Source organism: Poecilia formosa, unplaced genomic scaffold (assembly GCF_000485575.1).
Source record: "Poecilia formosa unplaced genomic scaffold, Poecilia_formosa-5.1.2 Scaffold67, whole genome shotgun sequence".
Classification (NCBI taxonomy): Eukaryota; Metazoa; Chordata; class Actinopteri; order Cyprinodontiformes; family Poeciliidae; genus Poecilia; species Poecilia formosa.
In genome coordinates this window covers 1,333,150-1,352,716 of record NW_006800006.1, presented here as the reverse complement: position 1 = coordinate 1,352,716, position 19,567 = coordinate 1,333,150, and the positions used below count along the sequence as shown (strand labels likewise).

The 19,567-nt window shown below is 39.6% G+C and overlaps 2 protein-coding genes across 2 annotated transcripts; both read left to right on the top strand.

Annotated features, from left to right (window-relative positions):
• The first annotated feature begins 2,384 nt into the window (after window positions 1–2,384).
• LOC103140010 (angiopoietin-related protein 3-like) lies at window positions 2,385–8,890 on the top strand. The gene is made up of 7 exons (XM_007554920.2): window positions 2,385–3,248; window positions 4,941–5,051; window positions 5,223–5,340; window positions 6,220–6,348; window positions 6,678–6,773; window positions 7,932–8,204; window positions 8,293–8,890. The coding sequence occupies exons 1-7, from the start codon at window positions 2,742–2,744 to the stop codon at window positions 8,499–8,501; spliced, it is 1,443 nt and encodes a 480-aa protein (XP_007554982.1). The 5' UTR covers window positions 2,385–2,741; the 3' UTR covers window positions 8,502–8,890.
• Window positions 8,891–8,979: 89 nt separating this feature from the next.
• On the top strand, window positions 8,980–18,249 carry LOC103140008 (phosphoglucomutase-1-like). The gene is made up of 11 exons (XM_007554919.2): window positions 8,980–10,139; window positions 12,391–12,553; window positions 12,720–12,866; window positions 13,974–14,099; window positions 14,224–14,414; window positions 14,554–14,708; window positions 14,822–14,937; window positions 15,009–15,144; window positions 16,771–16,954; window positions 17,030–17,158; window positions 17,611–18,249. Exons 1-11 carry the CDS (start codon window positions 9,882–9,884, stop codon window positions 17,698–17,700), a joined length of 1,695 nt encoding a protein of 564 aa, XP_007554981.1. The 5' UTR covers window positions 8,980–9,881; the 3' UTR covers window positions 17,701–18,249.
• The last annotated feature ends 1,318 nt before the right edge of the window (window positions 18,250–19,567 follow it).

Below are 19,567 nucleotides of genomic sequence, written 5' to 3'. Positions count from 1 at the left end.
ACTTTACACAAGTGTGTCTTTACCTCCGCGGCAGAGGCTCCGCCGGTTCGATGAGTCGGGCTCAGGGGTTCGGTGGATCCTCTGCCGCGGGAGAACAAAAAGGGATAATGACTGATTTTCAGGCTTTCTGAAGGTAGATAAGATGGTTTCTCATCTAAGTATGGGCTGTTCATTCAGAATTAAGGAACTCTGGGCCAGTTAATTATCGGTGCACCCCTCCATAATATGCATCACTATGCATACTATACAGTGGAAACTGTGTTGGAACTACCGCAGACGCTAACATCCGCAGTATTACTTATTTCCAGCCTTTGGGCTGCAGCCAAGCAGCACAAAGGACAATGAATCTCGACTTTTGATCGACTCCTTTGCCAGCCAATAGGATGTCAAGTAACATTGTGCCAAAGTGTTTCAGCTTCCTAAGCTGTATTTTCTTTTTAACATTTTAGATGTACTTTTTGAAAAACTGCACAAACTTTCAATTAATAACTTGGAGCTTCATTCCACAGAAAATCCACAAATACAAAACTGTGAACATGAAGGAGTCCACCGTACCTACATGGGGTCAAATGCCACTCAGGGAGGAAGAAGTCAATCCTCTAAAAATATTTGGAGACATGTTGCCACTGGATTAGAAATGTTCGGCCATAGTCGTCTTACCAGACTGACAACAGCATCAGAACTGTGAAGTTGGACTCGTCTGACCACGGAGCCTGTGTCCGACTGAGAGGAGCTCATGCCAAAAGAACTTGTTTGTGTTTCTGTGCAGAGTGGACGCATGGGGCCCTTCTTGCATAATAGTTTCAGGTTTCTGTACTGTGTGGTATGACAACTGTTTTAAAGGCACTCCAAGCACTTGTGGCTATATGTTCAGTGGCATGACGGCTCCTGTTGGAGACTCACTTAAAGGCTGCGACGTTACGCACATTCAACAACTCTTCTGATCTTTATCCCACTTCTCTCCCACTCGTAATAAATAATTACAGGGATCAAAACCTTGGTTTTGTTCAAATTCTGAGGAAAAATTTAGGACACTTATGTTTAATTTCTGTATTTAAGTGTCCTAGCACATCTAAATGGATGTTCCCAGACTCCAATGAACCCTGATGTGGTCCAATGAGTCTCTTCACTTTTTTTTTTATGTCTGTTTCTTGTAAATCTCTCCTTCCCATTTACTTTTACTGTGTCTGTGCTTCTGCTCGGGGGCCGACAGTCCTACAGGAACTGCATTTCCCATCAATTTCAACCCACAAACTTCTCTGTGGATAATTCAGTCTAAGTCCAAAGAAAAACAAACAAAGCAACACTCATGAAACGCTGAGTAAAGAACTGCAATTTGGGTCATTTGCCCTGCCATGAATGGAAAAAGAATTAGTAAAAGATCCTCCATTTTCCATTACCAGCAGACAAGTGACTCTGAGAGGGATTGCGGTTTGATCAGAGGGAGAGGGAGGAAAAGAAAAACACAAACCTTTAATGGAGAAAAAAAAACTGCTGACAGACTGACCACATGCTGCTGTTAGTTTGGCCAAACTGCAAGAAAAAAAAAAAAACTTCTCAAATCTAGTTTCAGAGAAAGATTTACAGCTCAATCATATTTAGATGTGGGGCATAAATCTAGTCTGGAATAATATTAAAACACAACTTGAGAAATGTGCTGTCGGTTGTTGACGCGCAGATGTAGATTTTCAGGGCAGGAAAGTAAAATATATCAAAAAATGCATCATTTTCACTTCTAAATGAGCATTTTTGGGTGACGGGGAAACGCTGCTGTCAGAGAGAGGAGGATTCTTCTTTTAGTGAGAACATAACATTTCTTTAGATTGCGAAGTGAAGAAAATCTAAGCCTTATTCGGTTATTCTGGACATGTTGAGGGGGGAGAAAAAAACCTGGCCGTTTTTCTACTAGTAGCTTCTTCAACTGTAAATGTTTACTGGAGACAAAGGGGTGCGCGGTCTCAGTGGGGACCTTTGGCAAAAGAACTGCAGAAACGTAGAACAGATGGAGGAATCTGAAGACTTTTTTTCGGTTCGCTCAGATGTCTGTCCCAGCTGGCATCGTCCTCCAGTACAAATCAGCTGTAACTATAACTGTTCGGAAAGCTTGTTGGCTCGCTGAAACAGCCCTGTCATGTAACAGACTCTGAAATGAATTGTTCGTGAACAAGGCCGCAGATTCTTCACCTCTGAAGGGTTTTGATATGACAGAGACCTTTGGAGGAAGAAACCTGAGCTCATCAGTCGTTGAAGGTCGGTATTCGAAAACATTGGTGGAGATTTCAGAAAGAGCAGGAGTTTCTTAAAGAGACAGAGACATCAACTATGAAATCAAATTTCTTTTAAGTTGTATTTGATTTGATACATAGGATTTTTATAGCAGCCTGAAGGTAACATAGTGACTTAATTGTGCTACATAATGACACTAGCTGGAAAACACATAATACTGCCCCTTTAATGTTTAAAACATTGACTTCTTCCTGAAGTTGATTCAATTCAAAAACATTTAGTGGAGAAAAGGTGTAATTTCTTGTCTGCTTCTTCCATAAATGACACCAAAACCACATCGTTCTTTAACTTTTTTTTGATGTTGTCGTCGTTCTACTTTAAATGCCGTAATATTGATCAGGATTAATCATTGACTTGATCCCAGAGGGAGGATAAAGCTATGAATTTTCACCCAGTGGCTCTTTGTCCGAGGAGCCAGCTGATAGCTTGACAGCTCAAACACCGGGAGGGGAAACATGAAAACAACGCCGGTTCCTGTCGTCTTTCTCCTGGTCCTGGCCTCTGTGCCTGTCCTCTGTGATAGCAGCCAGCCTCCGGTCCTGAACCTGGAGGCTCTGCCTGAAACCCGCTCACCGTTTGCTCCCCTGGACGACGTGCACCTCCTGTCCAACGGCCTGCTGCAGCTTGGCCAGAGCATGCGGGAGTTCGTGCAGAAGACAAAGGGGCAGATCAACACAATCTTCCAGAAGCTGAACATTTTCGACCGCTCCTTCGTCCGGCTGGCGGCGCTGGCCGGGGAGATCAAGGAGGGCGAGGAGGAGCTGAAGCAAACCGCCGCCGTGCTCAACACACACAACGAGGAAATCAAGGAGCTGTCCAAGAAGATCAGCGTCAAGATGGAGAGCATCCTGCAGGAGAAAGGCCAACTTCTGAACAAAGTGGAAGTCATGGAGGAGCAGCTGAGCAGCCTGTCTGTGGACCTGGTGACGGTCAGGCAGGTAGCGGAGATCGACAGCCTCAGAGTGAGTGACAGGGGCGATTCTAGGATGTGACCTTTAAGGGTGCTTAGCCCCAAGCAGGGCCACGGCCCAAGAGAGAAGTTATTCGTTGATGCATTTTTCTAAACATCACTGCTTATTTACATACATTCACATATGAAATTAAATAGTTTTGTCCAATTAAAACTGTTAACAACTACATACAGCCCTACACTGAACCCCACTGAAAACACCAGATACTGATGTCTGAACTCTTTGAGCTAAAACATTAGTTTTGTTGTTTTTAAATTAATATAAACTTTTTTTTTGTTTGTTTGTTTTCTTTACATTATTTGAGGTCTGAAAGCTCTGCATCTGTTTTATTATTTTGACCATTTCTCATTTTCTGAAAAATAAATACTAAGTTTTTGCTTGGAATTTCAGAGATATGTTGTCAGTAGTTCAACAATGTTCATTTTACTCAAACATGTACCTATAACGAGTAAAATCAGAGAACTGATTGTTTTTTTCAGAGCTGCATGAAACAGAATATCAAGACTACATCATACCTGCCAACATCTATTAACATTAATGAGAGACAAGCAGCTGTGGAGTGACGCAGTCCTTCTGGGGCGCACACCCGGAAATTAAAATAAAATTACTCAAAACTATGCAAGTCCAGTCATTTGAAGAACATTTTTACTAAATTCATAGGATTAATAAACCTAAAACCAGTTTATCTAGGTAAAAATGACTAGTAGAAACTAGTCATTCACCTGAAATTTATTTGAAAATCATACTTAGAAATTGCATTACCCATATTTTTATTTGAATGGTATGCGGCTGTGGATTCATTTTTGTTTTTCTTTAAACAAGAATGAATGTCCATCTATGGAAAGGTGGACATGGTGAGTCATGTCCACCTTTCCTGTGGTCAGGGAAAGTTTCTGATTTTTTTCCCCGTACGTTTCTGAAATGCCAGCTGGTTTGGACATCAACTATAAAGTCTCTAAATGTTTCATGAAAAAAAATCAAAAGGAAACTTTTTCTTATCAAGCAAACTCTTGAGTTCTCATTCTGCATTTAGCTTAGTTTTATAGTATGGAGCTAAATAGGGGCCAAAAAATTAACCCACCAAAGCTAGAAACGCACTCACTCGATTAGGTTTTGGTCCAATTTTAACACCCACGTTAGATTGTTAGATTAATAACAGAAAATATAGAAACAGTTTTCAGTAGTTTTTTAAGCGCACTGCAAAAAAAACACAAGTATTTTGGATCTAATTTCTAGTGCAGACATCTAGATACACTTTAAATAACACAAAACTAATTTACAAGGAACTTTTTAGCAAGATGGAGTGGCTTGTTTTAAATCAATAACTCCTTAATTTTGATTGAAAAAAGTACCGATTCCATTGGTTGATTATTTCATTGATAAAAATATACATTTTTCTCATGTTGTAAGTTAAATATTTTGCCCGTGGAACCAGAACTTTCACATCAATATAAAAAAAAATGAGTCGCCTAAAACAAGAGTCTCCATCTTGCTAAAAAGTTACCCGTCAGTATTGTGAGCACAGCTTAGTGGTGCCTAATGAATCCACGGCGGTTCCAGCACACCGACTTTAACAAGTTCTGTTCACTTTTTCCCCCTCATTTTTTTTCTTCTTTTGCCTCTCCGTGCAGTTCATATTTACAGGAATCTAATAACCGTAAATGTAATTCACTTGTTGAACAGGAAGTGATGCAGCGCCAGGATCAGAGCATTAATAGCCTGCTGGCAGCCATGGTGGAACAAGGGAGGCATCTGGACCACCAGACCATGAAGATCAAGCTGCTGGAGGAAAAAGTAAACGCTCCAAATCTCCCGTCAATTTCAGCATATTAACTTGTGTAAATTAAGTTAATATTTTAAAGTACATAATATGTTTTTCGCGGAACAGGAGCTCTCGAGCCGCTATGAGTGAATGTGCCACTTATGACTGCAAACTGAGATGTTTTTCTGCCTTCACGTCCACAGCTGGCAGCCGGCGCATCGGCCCAGGAAACCTTTGAGAAGATGTCAGAGATCTCCATGTCTGAATTACCAACAGCCGCCCCCTTCCTGACCTCAGACACCAGCAGCGGCACGACGATGAGTGAGATGAATAGTAAACAGAAGAAGATTTAAAGATTTAATGCCCGACTTCAGAGCTTAGAATCGGGCAGAGACTCCAAGATGTTTTCTGCAAATGGATTTACAACAAGGGACTGCATCTCCTAGATCCATAACTAGATCCTGATTATAAGAGAAGCTTCTATTGTTACATTTTTAGATTCAAAGTGTCTTTACTGAAACATTTAGCGTTGTGTTGTTACGGTTTTACACAAGGTAGTATGTATAAAGCATAAACACTCCATTTTAGGCGACGTTCTTGTCAGATGTAGAGCTGATCAATCTGACCTACAGATTGGTCGGTTGTGGGGTAAAAATGAAGTTCAGCCTTTGAAGCATTGATTTTAACCTTAATGCTGTTGATGTTGGGATTAATCAGATTCAAAGAGAAACAGAAGAAAATATCTGATCTGAAAAATGTGGCTGTTGTGTTTCAGCCTGACTGAAGATTTTTTTATTTTCTTTTTTAACTATGTTGCATTTCTGTTATGACGGACGACAGTGAGCTAAATTTGAGCAGCTTTGCTTTTTCCCAGCATTTCATGTGAATCAGCAGAAAGGAATTGCATTAAATGATTTTTTTTCTCTTCTTGATTTAGAGGACATTGTTACAAGTTTGGCTGCATGCTAGAAATATTAATATTGTTCACTGATTTATCTACTCTGTTTATTCTGCATTTACTTTTTGTAAATGTTGCTAATGCTACCCTAACATCATCAGTACTCCATCTTCTTTCCTATGTCATCTGCAAAATCAGGGGAAGGAAAAAATACTCTGATTATTTTTTTGTCTGTGTCCTCTTAGTGTTCACCACCACTCTTTGCTTTTGTTTATATTTTCCTTTTTTTTTCTTTTCTGTAGCTTTTTTTGCAACAGATTTCCCATCAGACTGCAGCGAGTTGTTTGACAGAGGGGAACGGGCAAACGGGACCTACGCCATCAAACCCAACGGGTCAGAGCCCTTCATGGTCTTTTGTGATATGAGCAGAGGTACGCCATATTCACGGCAGCATTTAGACTGTTTTTGGATCCATAAGTTGTTGGATAAAACACTAATTGGTAATTTACGTTGATTCCTTGTCTCCCCAAATCAGGACTTAATGCAAGCCTTACTGTAAGGATCAGCAACAGATGTGGTACTTTCAACTGTTTAAGCTTATAAAGCTTTGATAAAGCTGTTTAATAGTTAAAAAGAACAAAATTATATTTTCAAGGTTTCAAAAAGATTTGAGTTTCTTCATTACATATATTTGCTGATTCTAAAAGATGGCTGTTGTAATTTGTTTTACTATGCAGTTCCTGACCGTTCTTGCCTTTAGGTCGTGGAGCGACAGTTATCCAGCAGAGGAGAGACGGATCAATGAATTTTGATCAACCATGGGAAAAGTATGAAAATGGATTTGGAGAGTTGCAAGGTGAGAGACAATTTGAATGATCTGATTCCACAAGTTAATCTGAGATTTATCTAATACAGTAAGTTGACCGCTTCAATTTTATGTTATGCTGCTGCATTTAAAATATGTTTTATGTTTATTTAAATGTGAAGAAAGACAACACACTTGACCAAATGCCAGATCCCGTGACGTACATGAAGTCTGTGTTGCCATAAGATACGTCTCTGCTAAATGTATGTATTGCATACATTTTGGGATAAAGGCTGTGAAACTCACAATGTGCTTGTCAGAATGGAGTTAGTTTTTGCCACATTCACTAATCTTTTGTAACCATCTTAGAGCGCCACCAACTGGACAAATAATAACTATAACCTGAATTAATCAGAAAATAAGGCCAAGTCTGCTGCCGTTTTAAACACTTCAAGCATTTGGTATGCCGATGTGAGTGACTCTTCGAGATTAAGTGGTGCATGATGGTTCAGTTGGTAGCACTGTTTTGTTTCAGCAATGTCTTCCTCCCACGGTCCAAAAACATGACTGTTAGGTTATGTTGTCCTTAGGTGTGTGTGTGCATGGTTGTTTTTTCTTGTGTGTCTCTATGTTGCCTTGTGGTGTACCCAGCCTCTTGCCCAATCACTGCTGGAGATGGGCACCATGGAATGATGGAATACTTAGTCACTGCCATGACATTTTGGGTTACTTACTTGACTTTTAATGCCATTTAAAGACCCGCAGCTTTAGATAAATATCGCTCTAGTATTGCCTTTCTGCAGACCTGATATTAAAATAATCTTCAGCTAAGCCAAACTGGCACAAATCATGTGGGCATGTTGGAAATGTGACTCCATGCATATTGTAGGATACTGACAGACTCTTACCAAAGAAGACAGAATGCTGAAATGAAATCAACAAAGGATGAGTTTAATAGTGTGTGCAATTCTACAACCATGTTGTTGTAACTCTTATTATTTTTTGTATTTTCTTTCTAACAAATTTGTTTTCCATTGACTCGTACAGATTAAATGTCAAAGTATTTGTGGTATACTTTTTATAATTATTTGTGGAGTTCCTGTTTTCTGTTGTCACAAAAACAATTCATTTTAATGTGTGTGTTAGGTCCTCTGTTTCCGTCCCTCTGCCTGTCCATGGTAAACCTGTTGGCCTCTCTTTCTCTCTCAGGTGAGTTTTGGCTGGGCCTCAAGAAGATGTACTCCCTTGCCTCGCAGGGGAACTCTGTCCTTCGCATCCAGCTGGAAGACTGGAAGCAGAACAGACATTTTATCGAATACAGATTTTACCTCGAAGGCCCGGATAGTGACTATGCCATACAACTCGAATATCTGTCTGGAAGTCTGCCCAACCCCTTGAGCAACCACACGGGAGTGGTGTTTTCCACCAAGGACAGAGACAATGGCCGCCACTGGGCATCCAGGTGTTCCCACCCCCAATCAGGTAAAGCAGACATTTCCCACCTGACAGAGTTTCGTAAGTGGTCGTAATGTCTGGTCAGCACATCATCATCTCCTCCTTCATTTTTTAGGGGGATGGTGGCTCAGCTCCTGTGGCGACGCCAACCTTAATGGCGTCGCCATTAAGAGGCGACTTAATGAGAGGTACTCGCGCGTGAGAGCCAATGGGCGCTCAGAGCGAAGGAGAGGCGTACAGTGGAGGTCGGGGCGAAAGGTGTCTCACTCCTTCGCTTTCACACAGATCTCCATCCATCCTCTGGACTCTGTCAACTCCCTCTGATGCCACTGTCCATCTCTGGTCCATCACCTGCTGTCTGTAGTTGCTACACTCATTGTAAACAATCAAATAATGGCCCGTTTGTCACAAGTAATCAAAATAAATTCATCCAAGAAAATATATTAAGTTTATTGGGTTGTCGTGTTAAACAAACGTGAATAAAGTACGTTTATTTTGATTACATGTGACAAATTAACTCAATTTTTTTAAAAGTCGGAGCTCCATTCTCTTTTTTTGTTTACTTGAGAATGCTGTACCTATGAAGTATCACTAGTCTTTCTTGATTAAACTTTCTGGACACTCTGCTCACTGTGAGTGACTTCACTGAATGACGTTTGTTTCAACCAAACATTCGTCACACACCTGCGGTTTTTGTAAAATTTCATAAGTTTTAAGTAGAAAGAAACTGATTTGTAAATGTTTCTTTCCTGATTTTATTTGATGCTATTTATTTGAATTATTTTCATATTTGGTGTTTAAAATACCAACATTTCCACATCACTTCCACATGATCATGTCATTTTTAAATATTAGATGATTGAAGTTTTGATCAGTTAACAATCGAGTCTCCTTTTTACCAAATACTTTTTTACTCTTGAGTCATTTCATGGACGGCTACTTTTTACATGTACTTGAGTAAAAGTAAGTTAAAGTTGAACTTCTCTTGGTTGAACATAATTTTCGTCTGCTGACAACCTGCACTGATTATATTTACTTTGTTCCAACAACGTGTAGCAGCTATGGTGACTATTTCTACTTTAGCTCTTTGTGCTGTTATGGTTGAGCTTTTAACAGCCTCTAGAGGGCAGCGTTGTTCTGCCTCTCATTACCAATTACTGTGATTGTGCTAAATACGTTTTCATTTTTTTTTGGTTGTTGTTCTTGTGTGTTTTAGGTTTCTGTAAGTCATGTGCACATGCTGCTGATGGATGACATGAGAAATGCCATCCCTGTTTTTGCACATCATTACCAGGAGCACAGCTGCATCCTTTCACACGCTGATAAATAACCCCCCACTCTGACACGCACGCACGCACGCACGCACGCACGCACACACACACACACACACACACACACACACACACACACACACACACACACATAGTTCTCTCTGACTGGGCCTGGAGCCCTGACAGTGATCTCCCTGCACATGTGTGAAGGAGCGTCTTCAGTTACCACCCTGCCTCTGCACACACATTAGTTTGCAAAGGTTATTTTGAGCTGCAGAAGTCCTGCTGTAACCCAGCGAAATAATAGGAGGAGTCGAGCTCTTCTCTGTCCATTCTGTTCCTCAGAGCTCATTACTGCGGCTGACGGAGGGGGGGAAAAAAGAAATGTGTTCTCTCTGCATGGAACTTCAAGTTGGATCCTCATTTTAAAGCGATGGAGAACGGGCCTCTGCAGGTCCTGACCTTCCCCACGGCCCCCTATCCTGACCAGAGACCAGGAGCCAGCGGCCTTAGGAAGAAGGTTTATGTGTTTCAGTCCAAGAAAAACTATCTGCACAACTTCATCCAGAGTATCTTCTCCTCCATAGACCTGCCCGACCGTCAGGGTGCAACCCTGGTGGTGGGAGGAGACGGACGTTTCTTCAACAGAACGGCTATCGGGGTCCTCGTTCAGATGGCAGCTGCCAACGGGGTCAGTCGGTGTGTGTTTGTGTGAATGCGTGTGTGCGAGCGCGTGAGCGTGTGTGTGTGCATACACTAAAAAAGTGGTTGGCTGCACACATAAATACTGGTGACTTTGTTTACAAAAAACTATTATTCGACATGCCCCAGAACCTGGGGCATGTCAGTGTCACCTGCCCCATCACTTGATTGTATGAAGCACATGAAATATTTTGGCTGTGTTGCAAAAGTTTTTTTTGTTGTTTTGTTTTGTTTTGTTTTTTTTCTTATCTTTAGCATTTTGTCACTTTACAACATGCATTTTATTGAGATTTTATGTTGTCAAGCCCATTTTCATTTGGGGGCCGTATCAAGATCATGAATGTTCTCAAAGCTCTGGTTGGTTGTGCCACAATGTGGGCAAACACAAACTGTTCAACTAGAGAAAACAGCTCTCTGTATTAAATAAGTACTTCTTAAAATTAAATAATGTTTTTACTTTGAACAGTCCCTATAATATTTTGGGATTGTTTTTCTGATTTCTATCAAAATCACTTATTTTGTGGAGCTAAAAAATTTCCAGGCAATTTTGCAAAGTTTGTGGTTATATGTATTATATAACACCAAATGTGACTTTTAGCTACTCACAGTTTACATCACGGACTACAAGAGACATTAGTAAGGTTGAGGCAGGAGTGTAGTACAAGTAAAAAACCCTGCCGCCTACTGGTGTGGGTTAGCAGTCATTTAAACCCAATGTTTTTGACCATTTTAGCAGAAAATTTGAAAAATCTTAAAAGTTATGCATTAACATGAAAAAATTACAGGGATCTGATGACTGTGTGTGAGTTTCCATGATAGCATAATTGGGAAAAATTAATTTATGTAATTTGGCATCTGGAGTCTAGAGGGCCACATAAAAAGCTATGATGGGATGTATGGATTTGGTGGTTTTAAAACCTTGAGTTTTAAAACCACCTTTTTTCAGTGGCTTAAAATCTCCAACAAAATTCCAGAGACAATTCTGAAATTAGCACTTTGAATCAAAGCTGCTTCTCCCTTCCCTGTTTCACAGATTTGATTCTCATTTCTGCCGTTTACAAGAACGACAGCCAAGTCCTAGGAAAGATATAAAGTAAAGTTGGCTAGCTAACGGAGACCAGCTAATTAGCCGACAAATGTTAGCTTTCGGAGGAGCAGAACAGTCTGAAGCGATGATATGCTACACAAGTAGCACATAAATGCTTCTGCTAAAGTCAGCAGGTGTTTGCTCCGTTAGCTACTTCTATCTCTATGTTCATCTCTTAAAAAGTCAGTGGCTCGTTTTTAACTGACACTGACTTGAACTTTATTTGACCACTTGTGACTGAAGTAGCATTTTATTCTTTTTTCCCCCTTTAGCTTGGGCAGGAAGTTAATATTTTGCTTATTTCTTGAAGGACATTTTTGTTTTAAGTGTTTGAGTTAACCTTGGAACAACACGTAATATGTAGTAATAGTAATAGTAGTAATAATAATAATAAAATCAGGTTTCAAAATGTAATAAAATTAAAGCTGCAATATATAATGATCGAAAAAGTAATAAAATCCAATTTGCAATAATTTATGCCACACATATAACATTTTGTGCCAATTATTACAAAATGTGAAAGTATTAGGGCCATTTTAGATACAAAAGAGGAGGAGTAAACTTTTGCCCTCCCCCCCCCAAAAAAATTATTGAATTATTATTTTATTATTGAAATGGCAATAGTCATTTATTTAAACATATTAGATGATGGATGATGCTGAATTTTCTTCTGTAAGGAGCAGCACATTTTGTGACCTCACATGAAAATCTGTCAATCACTTTGATTAATGAGCAATTCCAACAAATGCCAATATAGCATAACTCAGCAGTCATATAGCAGAAAGTGGCAGAAGAAGTGAAGTGAAGCTCTGCACATCCAAAGTAAAAATCTAAGTCAGCAGAATAGTTTCAGCTCCTGGCTCTGATCTGCTCCACTAGAAACATATCGAACCGTTCTGGTTTCAGGCGCGCAGCCAGCATCAGTAAAAAGCTCTCTATGGTCTCTGGGTTTAAATTACATCACATCTGAGTGGCTTGTGCTCTTTTAGCTCAGCCAATTTATTATAGAGGGTTAAAATACACTCATCCGTGCTGGAACTTACTCTTAATGTCGGCGTTAATCCTAGTTCCACTTACATGTGGAAGGAAACGGGACATGCCCGCACCGATCTCCTCCCCCCAACTCAAACGGTCCCGTGTGACGTTTCCACAGATTGGTCGCCTTATCATTGGTCACCATGGGATGATGTCAACGCCAGCGGTGTCTTGTGTGATCAGGAAATACAAAGCCATTGGTGGGATCATCCTCACTGCCAGCCACAACCCGGGCGGACCCAACGGAGACTTTGGCATAAAGTTTAACACAGCAAGTGGAGGTATGGCAATGTGAGAGAAGTAGTGTCAGACTCTAAACCTGATAGTTCAAAAGCTTCTTCTGGATAATACAAAGATGCCTTTGGTGACTAAGCCAGGGGAACACACCACAGTACTTATGAATATTGATTTGGCTAAAAAAAAGAAATTCTTCTGCATTCCTTCCAGGTCCAGCCAGGGAGGAGGTCACAAGCAAGATCTACCAGCTCAGCAGAACCATTGAGGAGTTTGCCATTTGCCCCGGATTGCGTGTGGATCTGAAAACGCTTGGCAAACAGGCGTTTGATCTGGAGAACAAGTTCAAACCCTTCACAGGTGATGGGGGTTACTAACATGCCTTCAGTCCCAAAGCAGCAGGGTCAAGGATTTGCTTAGGAGAAACATGAACATGTGAGTTAGAGCCAGAGAATCCAATAGATACATTTAAACCAGAAAGTCTGGTTCGTTTGGGGAGCTGTGAACGTGCAACCAAACTCTGATGTACACCAAGAAAGCGAACTCTGGTCTGTCTAAAAATGTAGGCGTCTGCTTGATGATGTGAACTCCGGTGCGGTTTGAATGCATATATGAATGCAAGCAGACCAAAGGCCACTCCAAAAGTAGGAAGCAAACTGTAGCACAGAGCATTATGGGTAAATACAACCAGAACAAGCGTTGGAAACACGTGTATGTAAGAGAAATCCTGCCACCGTTACCATTTGATGCTACTCCGTTTCTGTTTACATTTTCTGAAGAAGTCAGTTGTGCTCAGTGTTTTCTTCAGACGGTTTTGAGTGGTTTCTTTCAGTGATTCTTGGCTCACCAAGAATCACTGATACGTTTTTCAATTAGTCTGGAACGTTTGACACAGTGGAGTGTGAAAGTGAACCACACCAGCTGAAAATGTATTAAGTGTTGCAATTTTGGTCCCCAATCGAACCGAATATATCGCACTATATCATGTGTGAAAACAACCTAAGAAAACTGTTTATCACATAAGTTTTATGGCATTGTGTGTAGTTTTTGTTCTTTTTGTTACGTGCTACAGAGTCCTCTAAAAGCACTCGCACCTCTTGAACTTTATAACCACATAGCTCAATGATTTCTGTTGGGATTTTATTTGATAGAGACAAACAAGCAGTTAACTGTTGCAGGTATCTGTCCGACAGGCAACATGGTCTACATAAAACACTGAAGGAAGAAATCCTCATATAAGTTAGATTTGGAGTTTCACAACATTTGAGAACAACAGTTGCCTCCCTTATAATGTTACCAACTCCTGAGGATTTAAACCAAAGGCTTACAATTTCAAATACTTCTTGCAAATAGAGAAAGTAGAAGGTAGATTAGTTAGCATACAGACTTGTAGATAAGCTTTTAGATGTCGTCTTACTGTCCTTTAACTTGTAGCGTCATTTTGTTTCTACTATTTGTTGTGTTCAGTAGAGATAGTTGACCCTGTGGAGTCTTACGCCAACCTCCTGAGGAACATCTTTGACTTTGCGGCTTTGAAGGAACTTCTGTCTGGCGAGAATCACATCAACATAAGGCTGGACGCCATGCATGGAGGTGAGCAATAGTTTTAACTCTGAAGAACTAAAGCTCCTGAAAAATAAAAATCACTTCTGGTTCTGCTGGTTAAAATCCTAACTGTCTTAAACCTCCCTTTGCTGTAACTCCACCTGCTGTCCAGTGCTGGGACTGTATGTGAAGAGAATACTGTGTGAGGAGCTGGGCTGCCCAGCTAACTCTGCCATTAACTGTGTCCCGTTGGAAGACTTTGGAGGTCAACCGCCCGATCCGAACCTTATGTATGCCACAGACCTGGTTGACAGCATGAGAGACGGACAGTATGACTTTGGAGCAGCGTTCGACGGGGATGGGGTGTGTTAAAACATTTTTTTGAGATTTTATACTAGAAAGTGAAATAAAACTCTCTCGTCTTTTAGACGATTGCTAAAGTCCAATTTTGCTCAGATGATCTGAACTTGATTTCGAACCTCTGCCTGTGATTTCTTTCCAGGACCGCAGCATGATCCTGGGTAAGCACGGCTTCTTCGTCACTCCGTCTGACTCCGTGGCTGTGGTAGCCGACAACATCTTCTGCATCCCGTACTTTCAGCACACGGGCGTCAGAGGCTTTGCCCGCAGCATGCCCACAAGCACGGCGTTGGACAGGTAAAACTCTGGCCAAGTATCGACTTAACCCTCTGCTTTTTAAGATGCTCAGATCGGTTAAGTAGCATTTCCTGTTTGCGGCCAAGAATACTTTCTCATCCAACTGTCCACAGAGTAGCCAAAGCAACGAAAATAGAGCTGCATGAAACTCCCACCGGCTGGAGGTTCTTTGGGAACCTGATGGACGCCGGCATGCTGTCTTTGTGCGGAGAGGAAAGCTTTGCAACAGGTACAACTTCTACTGTGAGATTTAAAGAGGCTGTAGTGTTTGTGAGGTGGAAACTCTAAAACTACATACAGGTGGGGACCACATTCGGGAGAAGGATGGGCTTTGGGCTGTGCTGGCATGGCTGTCCATCATCGCGACCAGACGGCAGAGTGTGGAGGATATTCTGAAGGATCACTGGCTAAAATATGGAAGGAATTACTTCACAAGGTGAGTGGCGGACATGCAGCAGGCGGTATCCTTCCTGTTTCATGGCGCCCATGGTGAAGATGTGTAAAAAGTTGTAAAATGGCTCCATATTTTATTGCAGTAGCATAAACAGACATGTTGATTTGTCTCCAGCTTCTGTACCGTTTTCCACTTCTGATACTGATATCGATATCTGAGGTTTAGTCTCTACTGATAACACAAAAACAGTGTTGAATTGACCTAAAATGTTTCTTTTTTTAAACACAGACATAAATGTACTGAATTCTAAATTTATTTAATAAACTTATGAACCAGTGCAGAACACTTCGATACACCAATAACCTCACAATAATGTAAAAACAATGCAACTCTGATGTGTTCAATCAATGAACTTAGGAGTGTAGCAGCCAATTTAAAATAAACAATAAAGAAACTGAAACTGGCAGAAAACAATTGGTTTACTAAGTTGGTCAAACGTAAAATTAAACTAAAAAAAAACAAACTCCCTACTAAGCATTATATTTGTTTTAAATATAACGTAAAACACATAATAAAATATGACGTTGCTCAGAGCACACCGAATAAAAATAAACAGAATAGATCTTCAGTTATGCACCGGGCGCATTGTCACCAATACTTGATCTAGAATTTTTTAAAGAAAATAATTGAAATGACCAAAGATCTGGGCAGGCATAAGTGGAAAAAAAAATCGTAGTCATTTCCGGCCTTTTGGAAAACAGAACGCCTCTTTTACTTTATCTGGATGCTTTGTTGTTTTTGCAGTTTTGAAGAGTGGCTAAGAGAAAGGTCTTTGAAGTGTACACCTAAAGAAACGTTTTAAATTTATACCCTGGGAAAACGGGACCATGTGGATTTGCAATTAAAAGTTCCAATAACCCTAAGAAGTTCAAATTACCAAATAATATTTCAGATAAAGTTGATTCCAAAAGTATTCACAGTGCTTCACTTATTCCACATTTTATGTTACCGCCTTGTTCCAAATTGTATTAATTACGTTTCTTTCCTCAATATTCTATTGACAGTATGATTCATTTTATGCTATTTTTTGGAGTTTTTTTTGTAAATTTATTAAAAGGTGAGGTGTTTTCTAAGAAATGTTCAGTCTGTCACCGATGATTTTGTAAAAAAAAAAAAAAATTATTTCTTCATATTGAATTTTATTCATAAAAACGTATTTTAATGCTTTTCACGCAGCTCTACCAGGACGTATCAATAATGGTCCTGTCAAATGCATCAGTGTTTTTCTTTTTTTTTAATTTTTTTTTTTTCATATTTTGTCCTGCTCTGGTGAATTAGCAAAAGCACGATACGTTTAATATAAATATTGTCCAATTAAACCTCCTTCCGGGTAGAAAGTTGTTCCCAGAAGAAGAATGGAGAACATAAGTGACACCTAGTGGAGAATTAAAGCCACTACATTGCCTGAGGATTTTTCTCTTCCTTTCTGTTTTTTCCAAACAAGCTCAGATTTAATCCTTTGCAGCTGCACGCCTTATCGTGAGCTGATTTTAAGTCTTTTGATTCTTCTGTGATCAGCTGTCAACCACTGATAACCGACTGCTTTGCGAGTCCATGTAACATACGCTATGAAATTTGAATCTCTTCTTCTTCATCTATGTCCTCCAGATATGACTACGAGAACGTAGACATAGATGCGGCGTGTGACATGATGGAGGACCTGGAGATTCTGATCTCCGACAAGTCCTTTGTGAAGCAGAGATTCGCGGTCGAGGACAAAATCTACCAGGTGGAAAAAGCCGACAACTTCGAATACACCGACCCCTTGGACAGCACCATAACCCGGAACCAGGTATGCGAGTTTGTAGTCATTGTGTCTTTTTCTCTTGATGTAAGCAACAAAACCTGCTATCTGTTTCCACCGCAGGGACTGCGGATCATCTTCTCTGACGGCTCCAGGATCGTCTACAGACTGGGTGGGACGGGCGCCGAGGGAGCCACTGTCAGGATCTACATCGACAGCCACGAAAGGAAACTCCTGTTTGAAGAGACGCAGGTAAAGAGGCAGAAACGGCTCACTCCAATCACAGTACGATTAGCAGCAGCTACATCTTTACATACACAGGGCAGTACAAAACAAAAAAGAAAAAGAACTTTTGCACATTTTGCCATTTTGCAGCCATGAACTTTAATGTACTTTATTATGTATTTAAAATGTCTTCCAGTTCCGGTGTCGAATGTTCTTTACAATTTAAAGTTTATTGATATTTGAAAATGTGTTCTTGCATAAATATGTTATTACCATTATATTTCTAAAAAACAGTATTCAAGCAACAATATTACCGTTTATCGCAAAATAACTTCTGGGACAATTTATCGTCCGGTGACACTTGTTATCGTGACGGGCCCAGTTGTGATGCAACCAAATAGTTTGTTGTAAATTAGTCACTGGGTCTTGTGACGTCCAGGGGCATCGGTCTCTGACCTCATGGTTCTCGTTTGGGACAGGTGATGCTGGCACCCCTGGCGACCATTGCTCTGAAGATTTCTCAGCTTCACCACAGGACGGGTCGAAACGGCCCATCACTCATTACGTAAACCCTCCCCACGAATGCCCTCAACTTCCAGGAATTTTTTTATTTTTATTTTTTCTGTTTTGTTTTATTGTTCTGCCTTTATTTTTGTATAAACAGAGCAGGAAGTCAAAGAGTGAAAGCACTGTGTGCAACAGGTGAAATTTCTGACTCATATTTGTAGTTTTCCTCATGCATCTGGTATGTAATCGAGTGCGATTTTTTTTGCCATTTATCTGCTTTGTGCTTATGGATTTTTATCTCGAATGGATTATGCCAGATCAGAGTAAATACTTATTTCACTCAGCATGGCTCTGCTTCCTTCCACTGTCATTGTTTTCCTAATATTAGGACTTAAAAGAAAGATTGTTTTCTGAAGACTATTGTCAGCTGAATTTCACATAGTCAAGCTAGCTACATATTTTATACAATATTATATTTGAATACAGACACTGCCTCAGTTTAAAACATAATAAAACAAAACAAAGAAACTCCTCGGCAAATAATAACTTAAAACTTAGCATGTGTGACAAAAAACAGCCCACCATTAAAATCAGCACTCCAGAAAATTATATAAACAAAAACAAGGCAGCATTTGATTATATTGTTCACCAGAAAAAATGAACTCTTTTTTTCTCTCTGTCATCATGAATAAACCCACGTTTCTTTGTACCGTGTGTCATTTCTATCTAACATCTGTTACAAACCCAGGATGAGACAGGAAGAATACTGTGTAAAAGAAGAATATTTTAGTTACCAGACTTCCATCCAGACAGCGACAGCAGGAGTCACTGATATCTGCTCCTTCTCTGTGATCACTGACACCTGTTGAATTGTTGCTCTCTTTTGGTTTCTGAACCTGAAATCTGTCGAGACACCAACACAGTCAGGTTTTATTGTGTTCTGTATTTCTACAAAAGACCAAAAAAAAAAAAACTATTAAAAACATGGAATGATAGCAGCAAGTCATCATAACATGCAAAACACAAAACATTTTGACAAGCGAGTCAGGAATATGGTTGAAAAAGACACTTCCACAGTAAAGAAAGATACACATATGAATAAATTTATTAATCCAGCTGGTAAAGTGTTTTATTTTTTTTTTTTTTTTGGAAATTTTTTTCGTTGGGCTTTGGGGTTGCACTTACCATTTTTTTTAGTAATCTATTAATCTGTTAGATATTTGGCTGACTGATTAATCGGATAAAAAAGTGGCACATTCTACAGATTTTTTATTTAACCACTTAAGATAAATTAGTTTATTTGCATTACAAGCCCTAAAGAAGCAAATAATTAAATTCCTTTTTTAAATTTTAAAGAGCTTAAAATACAATAACAGCATTTATTTTGTAAATCTGAAGCAGGTGAAGCTAAACGTGTACCATTTAAGGAGTTTTGGGTAAACCATACTTACAAAGAATTTTGACTTAAATGCAAAATAAATATGTTGATTTGGTGCATCAAGTCAATAGAACAAAAACTGTTTTTTGAGTTTGTACCCCAGTTAATTATTAAGAATTAGCTGGGGTACAATAATTATAACAATAATTATTAAGAACAACTGATTAATCACAATTAAATAAATCTGATTAATCACTTCAGCCATTTTGGGAATATATGAAACACTCCTATATAAAAATTTTTTAACAAAATTACTTACATATTCCCCAACTGACAATTCTTTGTACAGCCACATTTTCCTAACACTTTGTTGTTAAATTAAAATTTTGTCTCATTTAAGACGTACTTGGATGTTTAAACAACAGAAACTTAATCAAAATACAATATTATTTAGATGTGATTGTATTTAAGGCCAGATTTAAACAAAACATAAGCCTCCCTGCAAAAGTTCCAGCATTTTATTGTATTATTACCATATTTAAAATTATCCT